Source organism: Erythrolamprus reginae, chromosome 1 (assembly GCF_031021105.1).
Source record: "Erythrolamprus reginae isolate rEryReg1 chromosome 1, rEryReg1.hap1, whole genome shotgun sequence".
NCBI classification, from domain to species: Eukaryota; Metazoa; Chordata; class Lepidosauria; order Squamata; family Dipsadidae; genus Erythrolamprus; species Erythrolamprus reginae.
In genome coordinates, this window is record NC_091950.1 from 268,454,627 (window position 1) to 268,469,401 (window position 14,775).

Here is a 14,775-nt window from a genome sequence, read left to right on the forward strand (position 1 = left end):
TCTGTGGGGGGCCCGGCCCTCTGGAATCAACTCTCTCCAGAGATCTGCACTGCCCCCACCCTCCTTGCCTTTCGTAAGAATCTGAAAACACACTTATGCCGTCAGGCTTGGGGTCACTAGCCCCCAGCCTCTGCCCAGTGAATGTGTTGGATGTGGTAGTATGTATGTGAATGCTTGATTTTTAAAAGTTTAATTTTTAAATAATTTTATTATTAAAATTGCCCAGGTTCGCCTGGTGCACCAATTGTGGCTCTATTTGGACAGGGAGTCATTGCTCACAGTCGCTCATGCCCTCTTCACCTTGAGGTTTGACTACTGCAATGCTCTCTACATGGGGCTACCTTTGAAAAGTGTTCGGAAACTTCAGATCATGCAGAATGCGGCCGCGAGAGCTATTGTGGGATTACTTAGGTTTGACCACGTCTCTCCAACACTCCGTGGCTTGCATTGCCTGCCAATCAGTTTCCGGTCACAATTCAAAGTGTTGGTAATGACCTATAAAGCCCTACATGTCATCAGACCAGAATACCTCCGGGACTGTCTTCTGCCGCACGAATCCCAGCGACCAGTTAGGTCTCACAAAGTTGGCCTTCTCCGGGTCCCGTCGACAAAACAATGTTGTCTGGCGGGCGCCAGGGGAAGAGCCTTCTCTGTGGCGACCCTGGCCCTCTGGAATCAACTCCCCCCAGAGATCAGAATTGCCCCTACCCTCCTTGTTTTTCGTAAATTGCTTAAGACCCACCTATATCGCCAGGCATGGGGGAATTGAGACATCTCCCCCAGGCTTATATAGTTTTATGTATGGTATGTTTGTGATGTATGGTTTTTAAATGATGGGTTTTTAGATACTTTCTTTTCAATATTAGATTTGTTACATTGCACATTGTTATTATTATTGTTGTGAGCCGCCCCGAGTCTGCGGAGAGGGGCAGCATACAAATCTAATAAATTATTAATTATTATTATTATTATTAAATTCATTGTCACTATTAATTGGACCTAGAAATGCTTACATATTGTATTTTTGTTATTGAGATGCTGTGAGCCGCCCCGAGTCCACGGAGAGGGGCGGCATATAAGTCCAACTAATAAATAAATAAAATACATGTACGCCTAATGCAAGTCCTACCCCCAAAATAAGTCCTACTTAAGAACCTGTGCAGCCAGCTGCTCACCAATTCTGTGTTGGTTATGACCTTTAAAACCCTTCATGGCACTGGACCAGAATATCTCCGACACCGCCTCCTGCCTCACGAATCCCAGCAACCGATTAGGTCCCACAGAGTGGGCCTTCTCCGGGTCCCGTCAACTAAACAATGTCGGTTGGCGGGCCCCAGGGGAAGAGCCTTCTCTGTGGCGGCACCGACTCTCTGGAACCAACTCCCCCCAGAGATTAGAACTGCCCCTACTCTTCCTGCCTTCCGTAAACTCCTTAAAACCCACCTTTGCGGTCAGGCATGGGGGAATTGAAACACCTCCCCCGGGCATGTTCAATTTATACATGGTATGTTTGTGTGTGTGTCTGTTAGTATATGGGGTTCTTTTAAATCTTTAAATATTTTAAAGTTATTTGGATTATTTATGATTTGTTCTATCTTGTTGTGAGCCGCCCCAAGTCTTCGGAGAGGGGCGGCATACAAATCTAAATAATAAATAAATAAATAAATAATAAATAAATTCTGTCTGGTTGCTCAGAGTGCCCCAGCCTCAAGGCAAGGCAGGAGGTAGTGGGGCTGCCCCACACGCCTCACACCTGCTTACCTCAAGGCCCCCACAGCTTAGGCCACCCACATCCAATACCTGCCTCATGGTGGCAGCATCAGCAGCCATGTGTAGCAGGAACTCACATTGCCACTGGCCCATTTTTTCTGCTTGTGGCTGGAACAGAGCAGGAAGTTGAGTGGTGTGCCGTAGCTGTGAGGCGAGGCAGGTGTCGGGACATGGATGGGCTGGCTTTGGGGACCCTGAGGTAAGCTGGTACAGGGCGCGTGGGGCAGCTCTACTCTCAGCCTTACCTCGTGGCCACAGTCACATGCTGGACAAGGCTGCAGTGTGAGGCGGGGTTCGGTCGTGAGTGGCCTGACTCTAGGGGTCCTAATGTAAGACGATGTGGGGTGCATGGCAAGCATAACAAGTGGGCCTTCTGTACATGGGAGAAAAAATAAGACACCCCCCAGAAATAAGCCCTACTGCATATTTTGGGGCCCAAAAGAAAATGAGACCCAGCCAATCGGGCCTACTTATCTTGTTTCCTCAAAAATAAGTCTTATTTTCGAGGAAACAAGGTAAGTAGGACAGATTGATGATAGAATAAGGAAATGGAAATCAGAGAGAAAAAGGTGGAAAGACAGTGGGAGAATGAAAGACCAGAGAAGTCAAATGGGGGAGCGGAGAAAAATATAAATTCAGAGAGGCAACAAAAAGACAGGAAAACTGATTGAGAGGCAAGGAGCAGATAGAAAAGATATATGGGAATTTGGGAAGAAGGCTAGAAGTAGCAGAACAGTAATCTCAGACAAAGCACTGTGTTGATGCAGGGGGAGAGCACATTGTAAGAGGTGAGGGGCAATTTCTGTCATAGGTAGAGGTAGACCCCTCCCGGTTCGCATCGATTCTATAGAAGTAGGATGCTTGGCTGCATAGCTAGAGGTATAACAAACAGGAAGAGGGAGATTATCATCCCGCTATATAGAGTGCTGGTGAGACCACATTTGGAATACTGTGCTCAGTTCTGGAGACCTCACCTGCAAAAAGATATTGACAAAATTGAACGGGTCCAAAGACGGGCTACAAGAATGGTGGAAGGTCTTAAGCATAAAACGTATCAGGAAAGACTTAATGAACTCAATCTGTATAGTCTGGAGGACAGAAGGAAAGGGGGGGACATGATCGAAACATTTAAATATGTCAAAGGGTTAAATAAGGTCCAGGAGGGAAGTGTTTTTAATAGGAAAGTGAACACAAGAACAAGGGGACACAATCTGAAGTTAGTTGGGGGAAAGATCAGAAGCAACATGAGAAAATATTATTTTACTGAAAGAGTAGTAGATCCTTGGAACAAACTTCCAGCAGACGTGGTAGATAAATCCACAGTAACTGAATTTAAACATGCCTGGGATAAACATACTGTATATCCATCCTAAGATAAAATACAGAAAATAGTATAAGGGCAGACTAGATGGACCATGAGGTCTTTTTCTGCCGTCAGACTTCTATGTTTCTATGTTTCTAAGTGGTCATAAACTGGTGGCGACATCACTGGTCTATGGAGGCCGCCATCTTTTGGGGAGGGGTTTGGGGGGGTGTTGTTGTTTTTTGTTGCTACGCATGTGCAGAAACAAAGTTTTCGGCACTACGTATGCACCGCCATGTTGCTTTCGGCCTTTTTTTTTTGCTAATTTTTTTGCAAGGTTTTGCTTCTGCGCATGCGCAGAAGCCAGGTTTTCAACACTGCACACGCACCATCATCTTGTTTCTGGCTGCCCCCCCCCCTATTTTTTGCTTCTGTGCATGCGCAGAAGCCTGGTTTTTGGCACTGCACATGTGTGCTCACATGGCAAGGCCACATGGCGCAGGAGTTAGCGAACCGGTGGCAAGGTAAGTTTCAACCCACCCTAATGATGACCCCATGCTATCCCTACTTTGTTCTCCTGGCTTGGAATGCTGTAAAATACAGCTAGTGAGGTGTGGTTTATGGTAGTTCATATTGTGCAAACCCAAGCCATTCCTAACATTGTTAATTTGGAAACAAATAGATCTGGCTATTTTTGTTCCTTCCATCAATTAAAAAAAACACCATCTTTTTAATGATTAAGGTCAACAATGTTTTCTGATTAGAACATCATTTCCAGGAAGCATATATTTATGCAGTAAGTATTGTTGTGTTCTCAGGAAGAAAAAAGGAACAAAAGCATTGCTATGCCAATATAACATTGCGTTGATTTAGAAGTAGGTTTGCATAACACTAAGCCCATTGATTGCAGTTTTAATAAGACCCTTCAGATCACACTCATAATTAAAAACCCTGGGAATCAATTGCATAACATTGCTAAAGTTGCTTCATTGGCTTCTAAAAACTTTTTCTCTTTTAGTCAGGAAAATAAATTGTATTTCTTCAGTTTTATTTCCTGTTGCCACATTTCAATTCAATTTCTGACTTTTATTCATTTTTTCAGAGCAGAGGTTGGAACTAAGTTCATTCCTCCACCTGCAGTAACATGCAAAGAGGTCTTTACATAGTAGCATGAGAAAATAATATATCAAGATAATGTTTATCCCATTTCCCCCCATCAGTATCGGCTATATTCTTAATAATAGAATACACTTTATCTTTGGTTATGAATGCCACTAATGTCTGCTTGAGGTCTATGGCTGCAATTAATAAAAGGATTTTTTTTTTGCTGTGCATATTATGGAACTGCTCTGTCTTGTTTTAATGGTTAAGCTTTATATGTAATTCTGTATTGTTCTGTCAGTTACCAAAGTAATTCATCTTTAATTCTGCTGATCTGCCATTATTAATATAAAAACTAAATGTTAAGTGTACAGTAATGTGTGGTATTTAAACATAAGGGAGGCCTGCATTTCCTTCCAGTCCTATTAATTCTCTTATAAAAGTATGCTTTTTTTTAATTGGTCACGATTAATTTCATTACCAGATACAAGCCAGATGTTTCCTCTACAAGTTAAATTCCATTAGTCAAGTTTTAAGCAGGAAAACTGCCCATAAGTAATTACTTGCCCATTTTTATCCTAAAAATATAAATCACGTCGATATGAGTTGCTGAAAAGAATAATCTGCCACGTTGGAAAAAAAATACTTGAGTAGAAAATTTATTTTATTATCATACCAAAACTTTTAAGTTGACCCAAGCCCAGCCTAAAAATAGTAATTCAACTTGTGATGTATTATTCAAAAACATTAGCTATCTGTCTATTGCATTAATTTCTGCAAGCACAGCTTTGGTGCGCTTAACTGCAGGAGGATTTTTCCTTTCAGAATGAATGGAAACAGAAAATGTCTATATTCTTTATATGTTCTTTACTAAGGGATTTCCTTTTTGTTTTGTTTTTCTTTAATCAGGCAAACCGACCTCCTGCAAAGCTCAATCTGTTAACTTGCCAAGTGAAAACAAATCCAGAAGAGAAAAAATGTTTTGACCTCATATCACGTAGGTTTGTTGTTCAGTTTTGTAGGTGCTCTGATTTTAGTTAGCTCTACATAAATTCCATATTGTCTCAGAAAAGGAATTAACAGGAGATTCCGATGCTCAGTATGTAACTATAGTTAAGAATATATTTACTGCAGCTTGTTGTGTATAAACATTTGTCTTTTCATATATGTGTGTCAATGAAGCTATCTGTTGCTATTATCTGTTATCACTGCTACGCTAACTGTGAGATGCAACTTTATACATTTTTTCAAATTGGATTCAACTGTGCTTTCCTGTATTTAAGATGTTTCTACATCAGTGATTTTCAACCTTTTTTTGAGCCACGGCACATTTTTTAATTTTACAAAATCCTGGGGCACATTGGGGGGGGGGGGGGAAAGGGGCGGGCTCAAAAAAGTTTGGACAAAATTTTTTTCTCTCTTTTCCTCCCTTTCGCTCTATTTCTCTTTCCGTCCCTCTTTCTCTCCCTTCTTCTTTTCTCTCTCTATCCCTCCCTCTTTCTTTCTCCCTCCCTCCCTCTATGTCTTTCTCTCTCCCACCTTCCCTCCCTCTCTTTCTCTCCTTCTTTCTCTCTCTTGCTCTCTCTTGCTTTTTTCTCTCTTGTTCTCTTTCTCTCTTGCTTTCTCTCTCTCTTGCTTTTTTCTCTCTCTCTTTCTCTATCTCTTGTTTTCTTTTTCTCTCTCTCGTTCTTTCTCTCTTTCTGTCTCTTGCTTTCTTTCTCTCTCTCTCTTTCTCTCTCTCTATCTTGTTTTCTTTCTCTCTCTCTTTCTTTCTCTCTCTCTTTCTTTCTCTCTCTCTTGTTTTCTTTCTCTCTGAGCTTCGCGGCACAGCTGACCATGTCTCACGGCACACTAGTGTGCCGCAGCACACTGGTTGAAAAACACTGTTCTACATAATTAAATCTCATTCATCATGTAGAATAATGCAGAGAGGTTTTTTAAAAAAAAATTGAAAGGCAAATGATAAAATTACGGTATTTAAAAATATAAAAATATATAACAATATATTTTCTTGAGTGTAGGATTTCTTCTTTTGTACCAAGAAATGTCAGAGCACATTAACAGATCTCAGAGGCCCATTTCTTTCTGCTCCTTTGGCACAAAGCAGTTGTAAGCATGGTTACTGTGGAAGAACCGTAATCTGTCCATGCAGTGCAACTTTTGTAAAGGAAATGGGAAGGTCACTTCAGTGTAAAAGGAGAGTTTTACCTAGCAGGAAAGAACTACAGCAGGGAACCAAACCGGCAAACCACAAAAAATTGAGAGATAAAATGTGGTCAAAAGTAAGAAGTCATAAAAGGAAGAGAAGTGAATTTCACAGTAAACAGCTGTATATTTTGTTACTACGTATAATTCCACATATTGCAGTAACAGTATCCCAGATACCCTGATGCATTAAGCAAAGTATTAATGAGATAAGATTCAGTGGCTCTTTCTGATAGTTCATTGGATTTTACTGATTCGTGTAAACAAGACGCTAGAAATAATAACATTTAAACAGTATTTTTACTGTTTCACACACAACTGTATTTAAAACAATCCTCATTTTTTTAGAATTAAAATATGGTTTGTGTTCTGTCGGGCTCTCTGGTAGAATCCTCCCAAAAATTCACAGGTACAAATTTCAGACACACACACGTTTGAAAATTCAAAAACAAAGTTCTTTATAATGAAGATTCACTTAACCTAAGCCCTCTTTTGGTATAGCAAAGAGCACTGGTCTCCAAACAAACTGGTAATTTATACAAGACCCTTTTCAGTCCTGTGATACTTAGCTTGCAGCTGTGAGGCAATTCACAGTCCTTCTTTCACAAAATGAAACACACTTTGCTCTGGTTTAGTTTCAAAGCGGGGGGAAAATCAGCACACACAAAAAGTCAAAGTCAGTAAAGCAGTCACGAAACACAACGATCAGATAATCCACCACAATGGCCAAACCCACAGGCTGCTATTTATAGCAGCCCCACTAATTACCACAGCCCCACCCAACCACAGGTGGCCTCATTTTCTTTGATAATAATCTCTCAGTTGTTGTTGCCTATGCATCGCTCTCCGCATGCATGGCTGTATCATTAACTCTTGTTCTGAATCCAAGGAGGAGCTAGATAATTGATCTCCTTCTGAGCTGTCTGCCACACTCTCCTCATCCCTGTCACTCATGTCTTTTTGGTCAGAGGAGCCTTCATCAGCAGATTCCACCGGGGGCAAAACAGGCCTGCAACGTGTGGATGTCTCCCCCACATCCACAGTCCTTGGGGCAGGAGCTGGGCCAGAGCTAACCACAACAGTTTGGAGTTAGCATTACTGAATTTTTGATTCTATTGAAACTTTTTAGGTATCGCCTTCATTTCATTATATTCCAAAACTGCTTGGTGCACCCCACACCTTTTTGTTAAAATTTCATTAGTTTATCAAAATATAAAATACAGAAATACAAAGAAAAATGAAAATGACCACACGCTTTGAAAATATTCTGAATTACTGAATGCTGTTTGTTGATGTTGTTTTGTTTGTGAACTTATGCTGATTACTTTGAAGACCGAGTACATGTGATAGATGTGCTGATTCTTTCATTCTGCTCCTTTTACCTGCACGAATCTTTGCTTCAGTATTTGCTTTATTCATATTTGGAATGGTCTCAATATAACATAGCCATAATTAAAGTTCAAATCTAAGCCCAATTCAAGACCCCATTATAAGTTTGGAAATAATTATTCCATAGCTCCCCAATAATAAGAAAACAGACAAGTTTAACAAAAGATTTTGCTTTTTTTTTTTTAATGGTTTTACTCTGGTTGCTGTGTGTCATTCCCCAAATGAAGCTAGATTTGACATTGTTTACCCATATCTAGTTTGTTACAAGTAGAAAATTGGTGTTCTTAAATGGATAGGCTAAAGCTCCCAGGAAGCAATCCCATGTTATACATCTGAATTACCTTCCCAATTGTTTTGATCTGTTATCCAGGGGAATACGTTGCCATATAATGTGGTAGTTTTGCCTTTCCTAAAAGGCCTTTAAACAAAGAGTAGATGGTCATTGGCAATTATCCAATGGCCCTTTCATTGAAGGAAGTTGGATTAGATAACATCTATGATCTTTCAAAACCTATGACCTTTTCTTCACATATTTCTCATTTCTTTTGCTATATTCTATTTTGTACACCTTCGTGATATGCCAAGAAAATGACGGCAGCTGTCTTTTTTCATTCTTTTTAATACTGTTTTTCTGGACTGAAATATTTAGTCAATAGTTGGGTCCTACAACTGTTTAGGATTATTGTTTGGGTGTTTTGGGGTTTGTTTGTTTTTTGCCTTGTTAACATAAAACCCTTGCAGACATCCTATTTCTGATGAATGTGGATAAAAAAGGATCTTTTTCCACATTTCACATTTGCACATTCATTATAACTTCATTGCAGATGCTCATTACAAGAGTTGTGTAGTGCTTCCTAGCATGTGGAGGTATAAGGGGCGTACATAAGTGCACTAGTGTGCCTTTCGTCCCCTGTCCAATTGTCTTTCCTTTATCTCTTGTATTTCCACTATACTTTTCCGCCCCCCCCCCCCCAAAAAAAAATTAAAGGGAACACTGGTCGAGGCATTAGAAAGCTTGAGAACCACTGGTGTAAGGTCCATGGTAGACAGTTTAAGGTAAAAGTTACGGGGGTTAGGGAAACTTACAACAGGATCAGGTAAAGTGTTTCCAGACATTTACTACTCTATTGCAGAGGTCGTATTTTCTGCAGTCAAGATTAGTGCAGAATACATTTAGTTTGTATCTATCATCAATGCAAATAAGGAGCAGTGTTCCCTCTAATTTTTTTTTTGGGGGGGGGGGGCGCGGAAAAGTATAGTGTCTGAGCAGCAGTCCCTTCGGGACTGGGCGGCACAGAAATAATAAATAAACAAACAAACAAACAAAACAACAAATAAAAAAACCCACCCTGTTTTGCCTCAGAGAATTTCAAAATAAAATACTGTACTGTGTGTCTATAACAGTGAGCTCATAATAGGGCAACTCTATCAATATCAAAATGCCACTTAAATAGTTGAGCTAGTTTCAAACTAGATTTTGATTTTCTTTCTCTTTTCCTTCCTCTCTTTTTTCTATCTGTTTCTCTCTCTTCCTCTCTCTCTCCTTCCCTCTCACTCTTTCCCTCTCGGCTTCTGGGCAGGTTTGGAAAACTCTGAGTTGATGATGATTTTTAAGTGAGCGATTGCTCACTGCTCAGGTTAGAGGGAGCTATGATAAGGAGTACTGTTTGGTGTCTGTTTATATTCTAGTGTCTTGCTTGTCTGTATGGATGGGGGCGGTTTTAGGGATTCTTTGGTTGCGTTGTTTACTGATGGCTCTTTGGCAGTTTCTTCTTTGGGCTATTGCTTAATTGATTGTTGGTCCGAATTCAGTTTGAATTCAGTTTAAATCTAAATTCAGATTTCAATTTATTTTTCAATTGAATTATACACCTTATAACTTATAGGTAACCCTCAACTTACAACTACCATTAAGCCCAAAATTTATCTTGCTAAGTAACAAATTTGTTAAATGAGTTTTCCCCCCTTTTGCAACCATTTTTGTTGCCATGCTTGTTACATGAATCCCTTCAGTTGTTAAATTAGTAACATCATTGTTTAAGTGAATCTGACTTCCCCGTTGAGTTTTCTGGTCAGAAAATCACAAAGCGACCTCCAGGACTCTGTAACTGTGATAAATATGAACCAGTTGCCCACCGTACAAATTTTGATCGTGTGACCCTGGCGATGCTGCAGTGGTCTTAAGTGTGAAAAATGGTTCAAAGTTACTTATTTTCAGTGCCATTGTAACTTTGAATGCTCACTAAAGATGCACAGTTTCCTTTTGGAAGTCATTATCCACACTTATATTTATTTGTGTTTAGGACAGACACTGCAAACAGTATTGTTTTTATTTTGTTCTCCACTTATTCATCTCAGGTGCCCAGATGCTTGATACAGAACTGCCAAGTTCATAATGCTGGCATTTTTGAGGTGGAATGGGTATTTAGTTTGCTGGGCTTTTGGCATTACTTTAGTTGCAAGACTGTGGACTACCATCCACTGGTAATCAAGCTTGATAGTAAAAATAGTTTTTTTTAAAAAACTGTTTGAAGTGAGTTAGAAGCTAGAGAGCCTTGGTGGCACAGTGTTTAGAGTGCAATACTGCAAGCTACTTCTGCTGATCACTGGCTGCCAGCAGTTTGGCAGATCGAATCTCAGTAAGCTCAAGTTTGACTCAGCCTTCATCCTTCCAAATGAGGACCCAGATTGTTGGGGGTAATATGCTTACTCCCTATAAACTGCTTAAGGAGGGCTGTAAAACACTGTGAAGTGGTATATTGATTGCTAGCAGGAACTAGCCCTTCATGGCACCGGACCAGGTTATCTGCGAGACCGCCCTCTGCCGCACGAATCCCAACAGCCGGTTAGGTCCCACATAGTTGGTCTTCTCCGGATCCTGTTGACTAAACAATATTGTCTGGCAGGACCCAGGGGAAGAGCCTTCTCTGTGGCGGCTCCGACCCTCTGGAATCAGCTCCCCCCAGAGATTAGGATTGCCCCCACCCTCCTTGCCTTTCATAGACTTCTCAAAATCCACCTCTGCCGTCAGGCATAGGGGAACTGAGACATCTCCCCTTGCCTATGTAGTTTTGTGTATGATATGACTGTGTTTATGTTTTTATATATTGGGGTCTTTTTCCTTTTAGACTTTTTAATGTAAAACTGTTATTTTAGATTTTAATTATTAGATTTGTTACCATGTATTGTTTTTATCACTGTTGTGAGCCGCCCCGAGTCTGCGGAGAGGGGAGGCATACAAATCTAATAAATAATAATAATAATAACAACAACAACAATAATAATAATAACAATAAAATAATAATAATAAAATAATAATAATAATAATAACTTTTATGAAAATAAAAGTCAGTATAACTCAGCAGTCCCCAACCTTTGCAGCTTGGCGGCCCAAATGGCGGGAGGGAAACCGGGCCGTGCGAGTTGCTTTGAGTGCGTGACCACGTACACCAGCCTGCCGTTTGCACAAGTCGAGCTGTGCATGTGCACCAGCCCACCCAACCGCTTGTCAGGCCCAATTCTAAATAGGCCACAACCTGATAGTAGGCCGCGTTCTGAGGGTTGGGGACCCCTGCTTATAACTGATCAAAAACCAAATATCCATTTACTTAAGAAGACCACAGAAAATGCATGGCAAGATATTTGTCCTCAACTTACAATCACAATTGAGGCCAAAATATCTGAAACGTTTGTTGAGTGAATTTTGCCCCATTTTGTGACCTTAACTGAATGAATCGCCACAGTTGATAAGTTAGTAACCCGGTTGTTAAGTGATTCCGACTTCTCTGTTGACTTTGCTTGTCAGCACATCACCCTGAAACACAGCAACGGCCATCAGTATGAACTATTTGTCAAGCATCTGAATTTTCATCACATGATCATGGGTTTTTTCAGTGTTGTAACTTTGAACGGTCACTAAATGAACTGTATCTGTATTGTGATAGGAGTGCTTCTTGGGGTACCAAATATCATATTACAGATACAAGGGGAAACATGGAGAAATAATCAACATGTTATTGAGAATGACTTGTAAAATGAGTACTAACCTCTTTATTCTCGCTGGTGCTGAGCAGGATGAAAAAAAAATTGCCTCTAGATTGCTTAACTGTACTTGAAGGTTATAGTTAATTTTAACCCTGTTTAACATATAGGGCAATGATTTAAACCCCAATAATGACATCGCTTTTTAATACATGAGTTAATTAAGTGTTCATTAAAATGTTTAATTTGAATAAAGAACAAATGTATTTATTCATAAAACTAAATACATAGAACAATGAGAAATTGTATTATTTTATAGATGACAGAACATATCATTTCCAAGGAGAGGATGAACAGGATTGTCAAATGTAAGTTGCACTAATGTAAGAGGTAGTCTTCATTTAGTGATCACAACTGGGATTTGTAATTCATTAAATGAAGCTGTCACAAACTGAAACTGATCTCACTTCAGAGATATTTTCAGCTTTTATAACGAGCACATTTTCTATTTCTCAGTTTCTTTTTACGTGATTTCTAATCCATTCCTAGAAAATTTGACTTGAAAGCAATTTGTCGTCTCTGTTATTTTTTGGTTAGTCTAACCTCAACCTTAGAAAAACCTTCTGTCTTTATTTAAATTTCATTCTGTGTGGATGGTAGGGAACTGTCAGTTCCATTTCACACCGTAATATATGTTTTTATTTTCCAAGTTGGATATCTGTACTGCAGAATAGTAAAGAAGAAGCTTTAAATAATGCCTTCAAAGGTGATGATAATACGGGAGAAAACAACATTGTCCAAGAACTGACAAAAGAAATAATATCTGATGTGCAAAGAATGCCTGGAAATGACATGTGTTGTGACTGTGGCGCACAAGGTGACTTTAAAATCTCATAAAATTACTGTCTTTTCCCTTCTGTCTAAGCAGGAAACATCAGTACAAACAATGTCTGAATCCCCAGTTTGCAGCCCAAGGACTTAGCAAACAAACAAATACTGTAGGACGAAATAGCTTTTTTGATAATTCACAAGACAAGGGGAAAGAAGAATATTTTAAGGAAACAAGGAGATACTTAGAACAAATTATAAAATCTTTTGGGCAGTTTAATTAAGATTAATCTTAAGAATTAGGGGGCAGAAGTGGGGAGATTTGAGAATTCCTGTTATAAAAAAAAAGCATCATTTATAATACTGTCAAAAAAGTAGCATCAGTCAGGAAATCTAATTACAGATAGGCCCTTTGTTGGAATTTAGCTTCTTTGTGTTTATATACAGTATAAAATAAGTTCTTTGTGATAAAACAGCCCTTATAGAATTTCCATTCTATAAATAAAACAAGTGTAATTGCTGCCAGTAGAAGTGAGTTACAAGTCTCTTGAATTTATGATTTCAGCACCCTGTCCAACCGTGGAGTCATGGCCACTTGTTAACTTTTTCTCTTCTAGATCCAACCTGGCTCTCAACAAATTTGGGCATTTTAACTTGCATTGAATGTTCAGGAATACACCGAGAACTTGGTGTCCATTATTCCAGAATGCAATCGCTTACATTAGATGTGCTGGGTACATCTGAATTGCTGGTAAATGAAAAGTATTTCTATTTTAAAAAAACCTGTGAGGGTCAGCATAAGTGTGTCTTCTATTTTTGTAGGCTTCCTTCCATAGCAACCTTCTATCAGAGAGGAAAACTTACTAAAGTGGTTTTCCTCCTTATAAAGCCACTGAATTTCTACTATACAAGATAGCTACAAAAGATTCAAAGAACTGGGAAGAAGAAAAATCATTTACACATATCTTGAAAAACCTGTTAGCTTCTTTGAGATTTAATTCATATATTTAAATGTTGCCTTAAAATGCCTGTATTACATTAAAATAAACATATTTCAGTAAAATGTCATTTTAAGAGATAATTCCAGAAAGGGAATGTTCATACCTCACAAAAATCTGGTATAGAAAATGGTATTTCATCTTTGCAGTAATAGAGATTATATTTGTGAATGTTGTTCAGTTTTGCAATATCATTATGCAAATGATTCAAATTGCAAAGGAACTTGGTCCATTGTGTGTAAAAGCAATTGTACTGAGATCTAGAAAACTGAAATTCTACTGTATAGCAATATTTTCAAATAAACTGGTAGAGATAATAATTGGTTTTTGTTTAATCTATCTTATTTGATTGAAATGTCAAAAAACCTGTCCGTAAAGTAAAATTTACAGCTGCAGAATTCAAATGTTCAGGTTTTTTTATGCCTCATATTGGAAGTATTGTATTTAAGTAGCCACTGGTTTTATTCACACAATTTGTTGATATTTATCTTAATAGCTTGCTAAGAATATTGGGAATGCAGGATTTAATGAGATTATGGAATTTTGTCTGCCAGCAGATGAACTAGTCAAACCCAATCCAAGTAGCGATATGTAAGTATGAAAGATGGAATGTCCAGTGATACTTTGTGTTGGTCGTGGCGTAATGTATGAATGGAATTAGTATGAGTTCTGACTTAGTGAGTCACGGGCTACAAGAATGGTGGAAGGTCTTAAGCATAAAACGTATCAGGAAAGACTTAATGAACTCAATCTGTATAGTCTGGAGGACAGAAGGAAAAGGGGGGACATGATCGAAACATTAAAATATGTCAAAGGGTTAAATAAGGTTCAGGAGGGAAGTGTTTTTAATAGAAAAGTGAACACAAGAACAAGGGGACACAATCTGAAGTTAGTTGGGGGAAAGATCAAAAGCAACATGAGAAAATATTATTTTACTGAAAGAGTAGTAGATCCTTGGAACAAATTTCCAGCAGACGTGGTTGGTAAATCCACAGTAACTGAATTTAAACATGCCTGGGATAAACATATATCCATCCTAAGATAAAATAGAAAAATAGTATAAGGGCAGACTAGATGGATCATGAGGTCTTTTTCTGCTGTCAGTCTTCTATTTTTCTATGTTTCTAATGGTAGTCACTTAACAGAGATTGGCTCTTTTGGCTCTATTGGATCTTAAAAGCTAAAGGAGAAAATTTTTTT

General features: G+C 38.9%; 1 protein-coding gene across 3 annotated transcripts in view; it reads left to right on the forward strand.

Moving 5' to 3' along the window:
* ASAP2 (ArfGAP with SH3 domain, ankyrin repeat and PH domain 2) overlaps window positions 1–14,775 on the forward strand; it is a 131,499-nt gene that overhangs the window by 87,642 nt on the left and 29,082 nt on the right. For all 3 annotated transcript variants that reach the window (XM_070732959.1, XM_070732961.1, XM_070732960.1), the window contains exons 12-16: window positions 5,084–5,171; window positions 12,069–12,117; window positions 12,460–12,626; window positions 13,195–13,328; window positions 14,072–14,166. In XM_070732959.1, coding sequence (XP_070589060.1) covers window positions 5,084–5,171; window positions 12,069–12,117; window positions 12,460–12,626; window positions 13,195–13,328; window positions 14,072–14,166 — 533 coding nt within the window. The remainder of the gene's footprint in view (window positions 1–5,083; window positions 5,172–12,068; window positions 12,118–12,459; window positions 12,627–13,194; window positions 13,329–14,071; window positions 14,167–14,775) is intronic.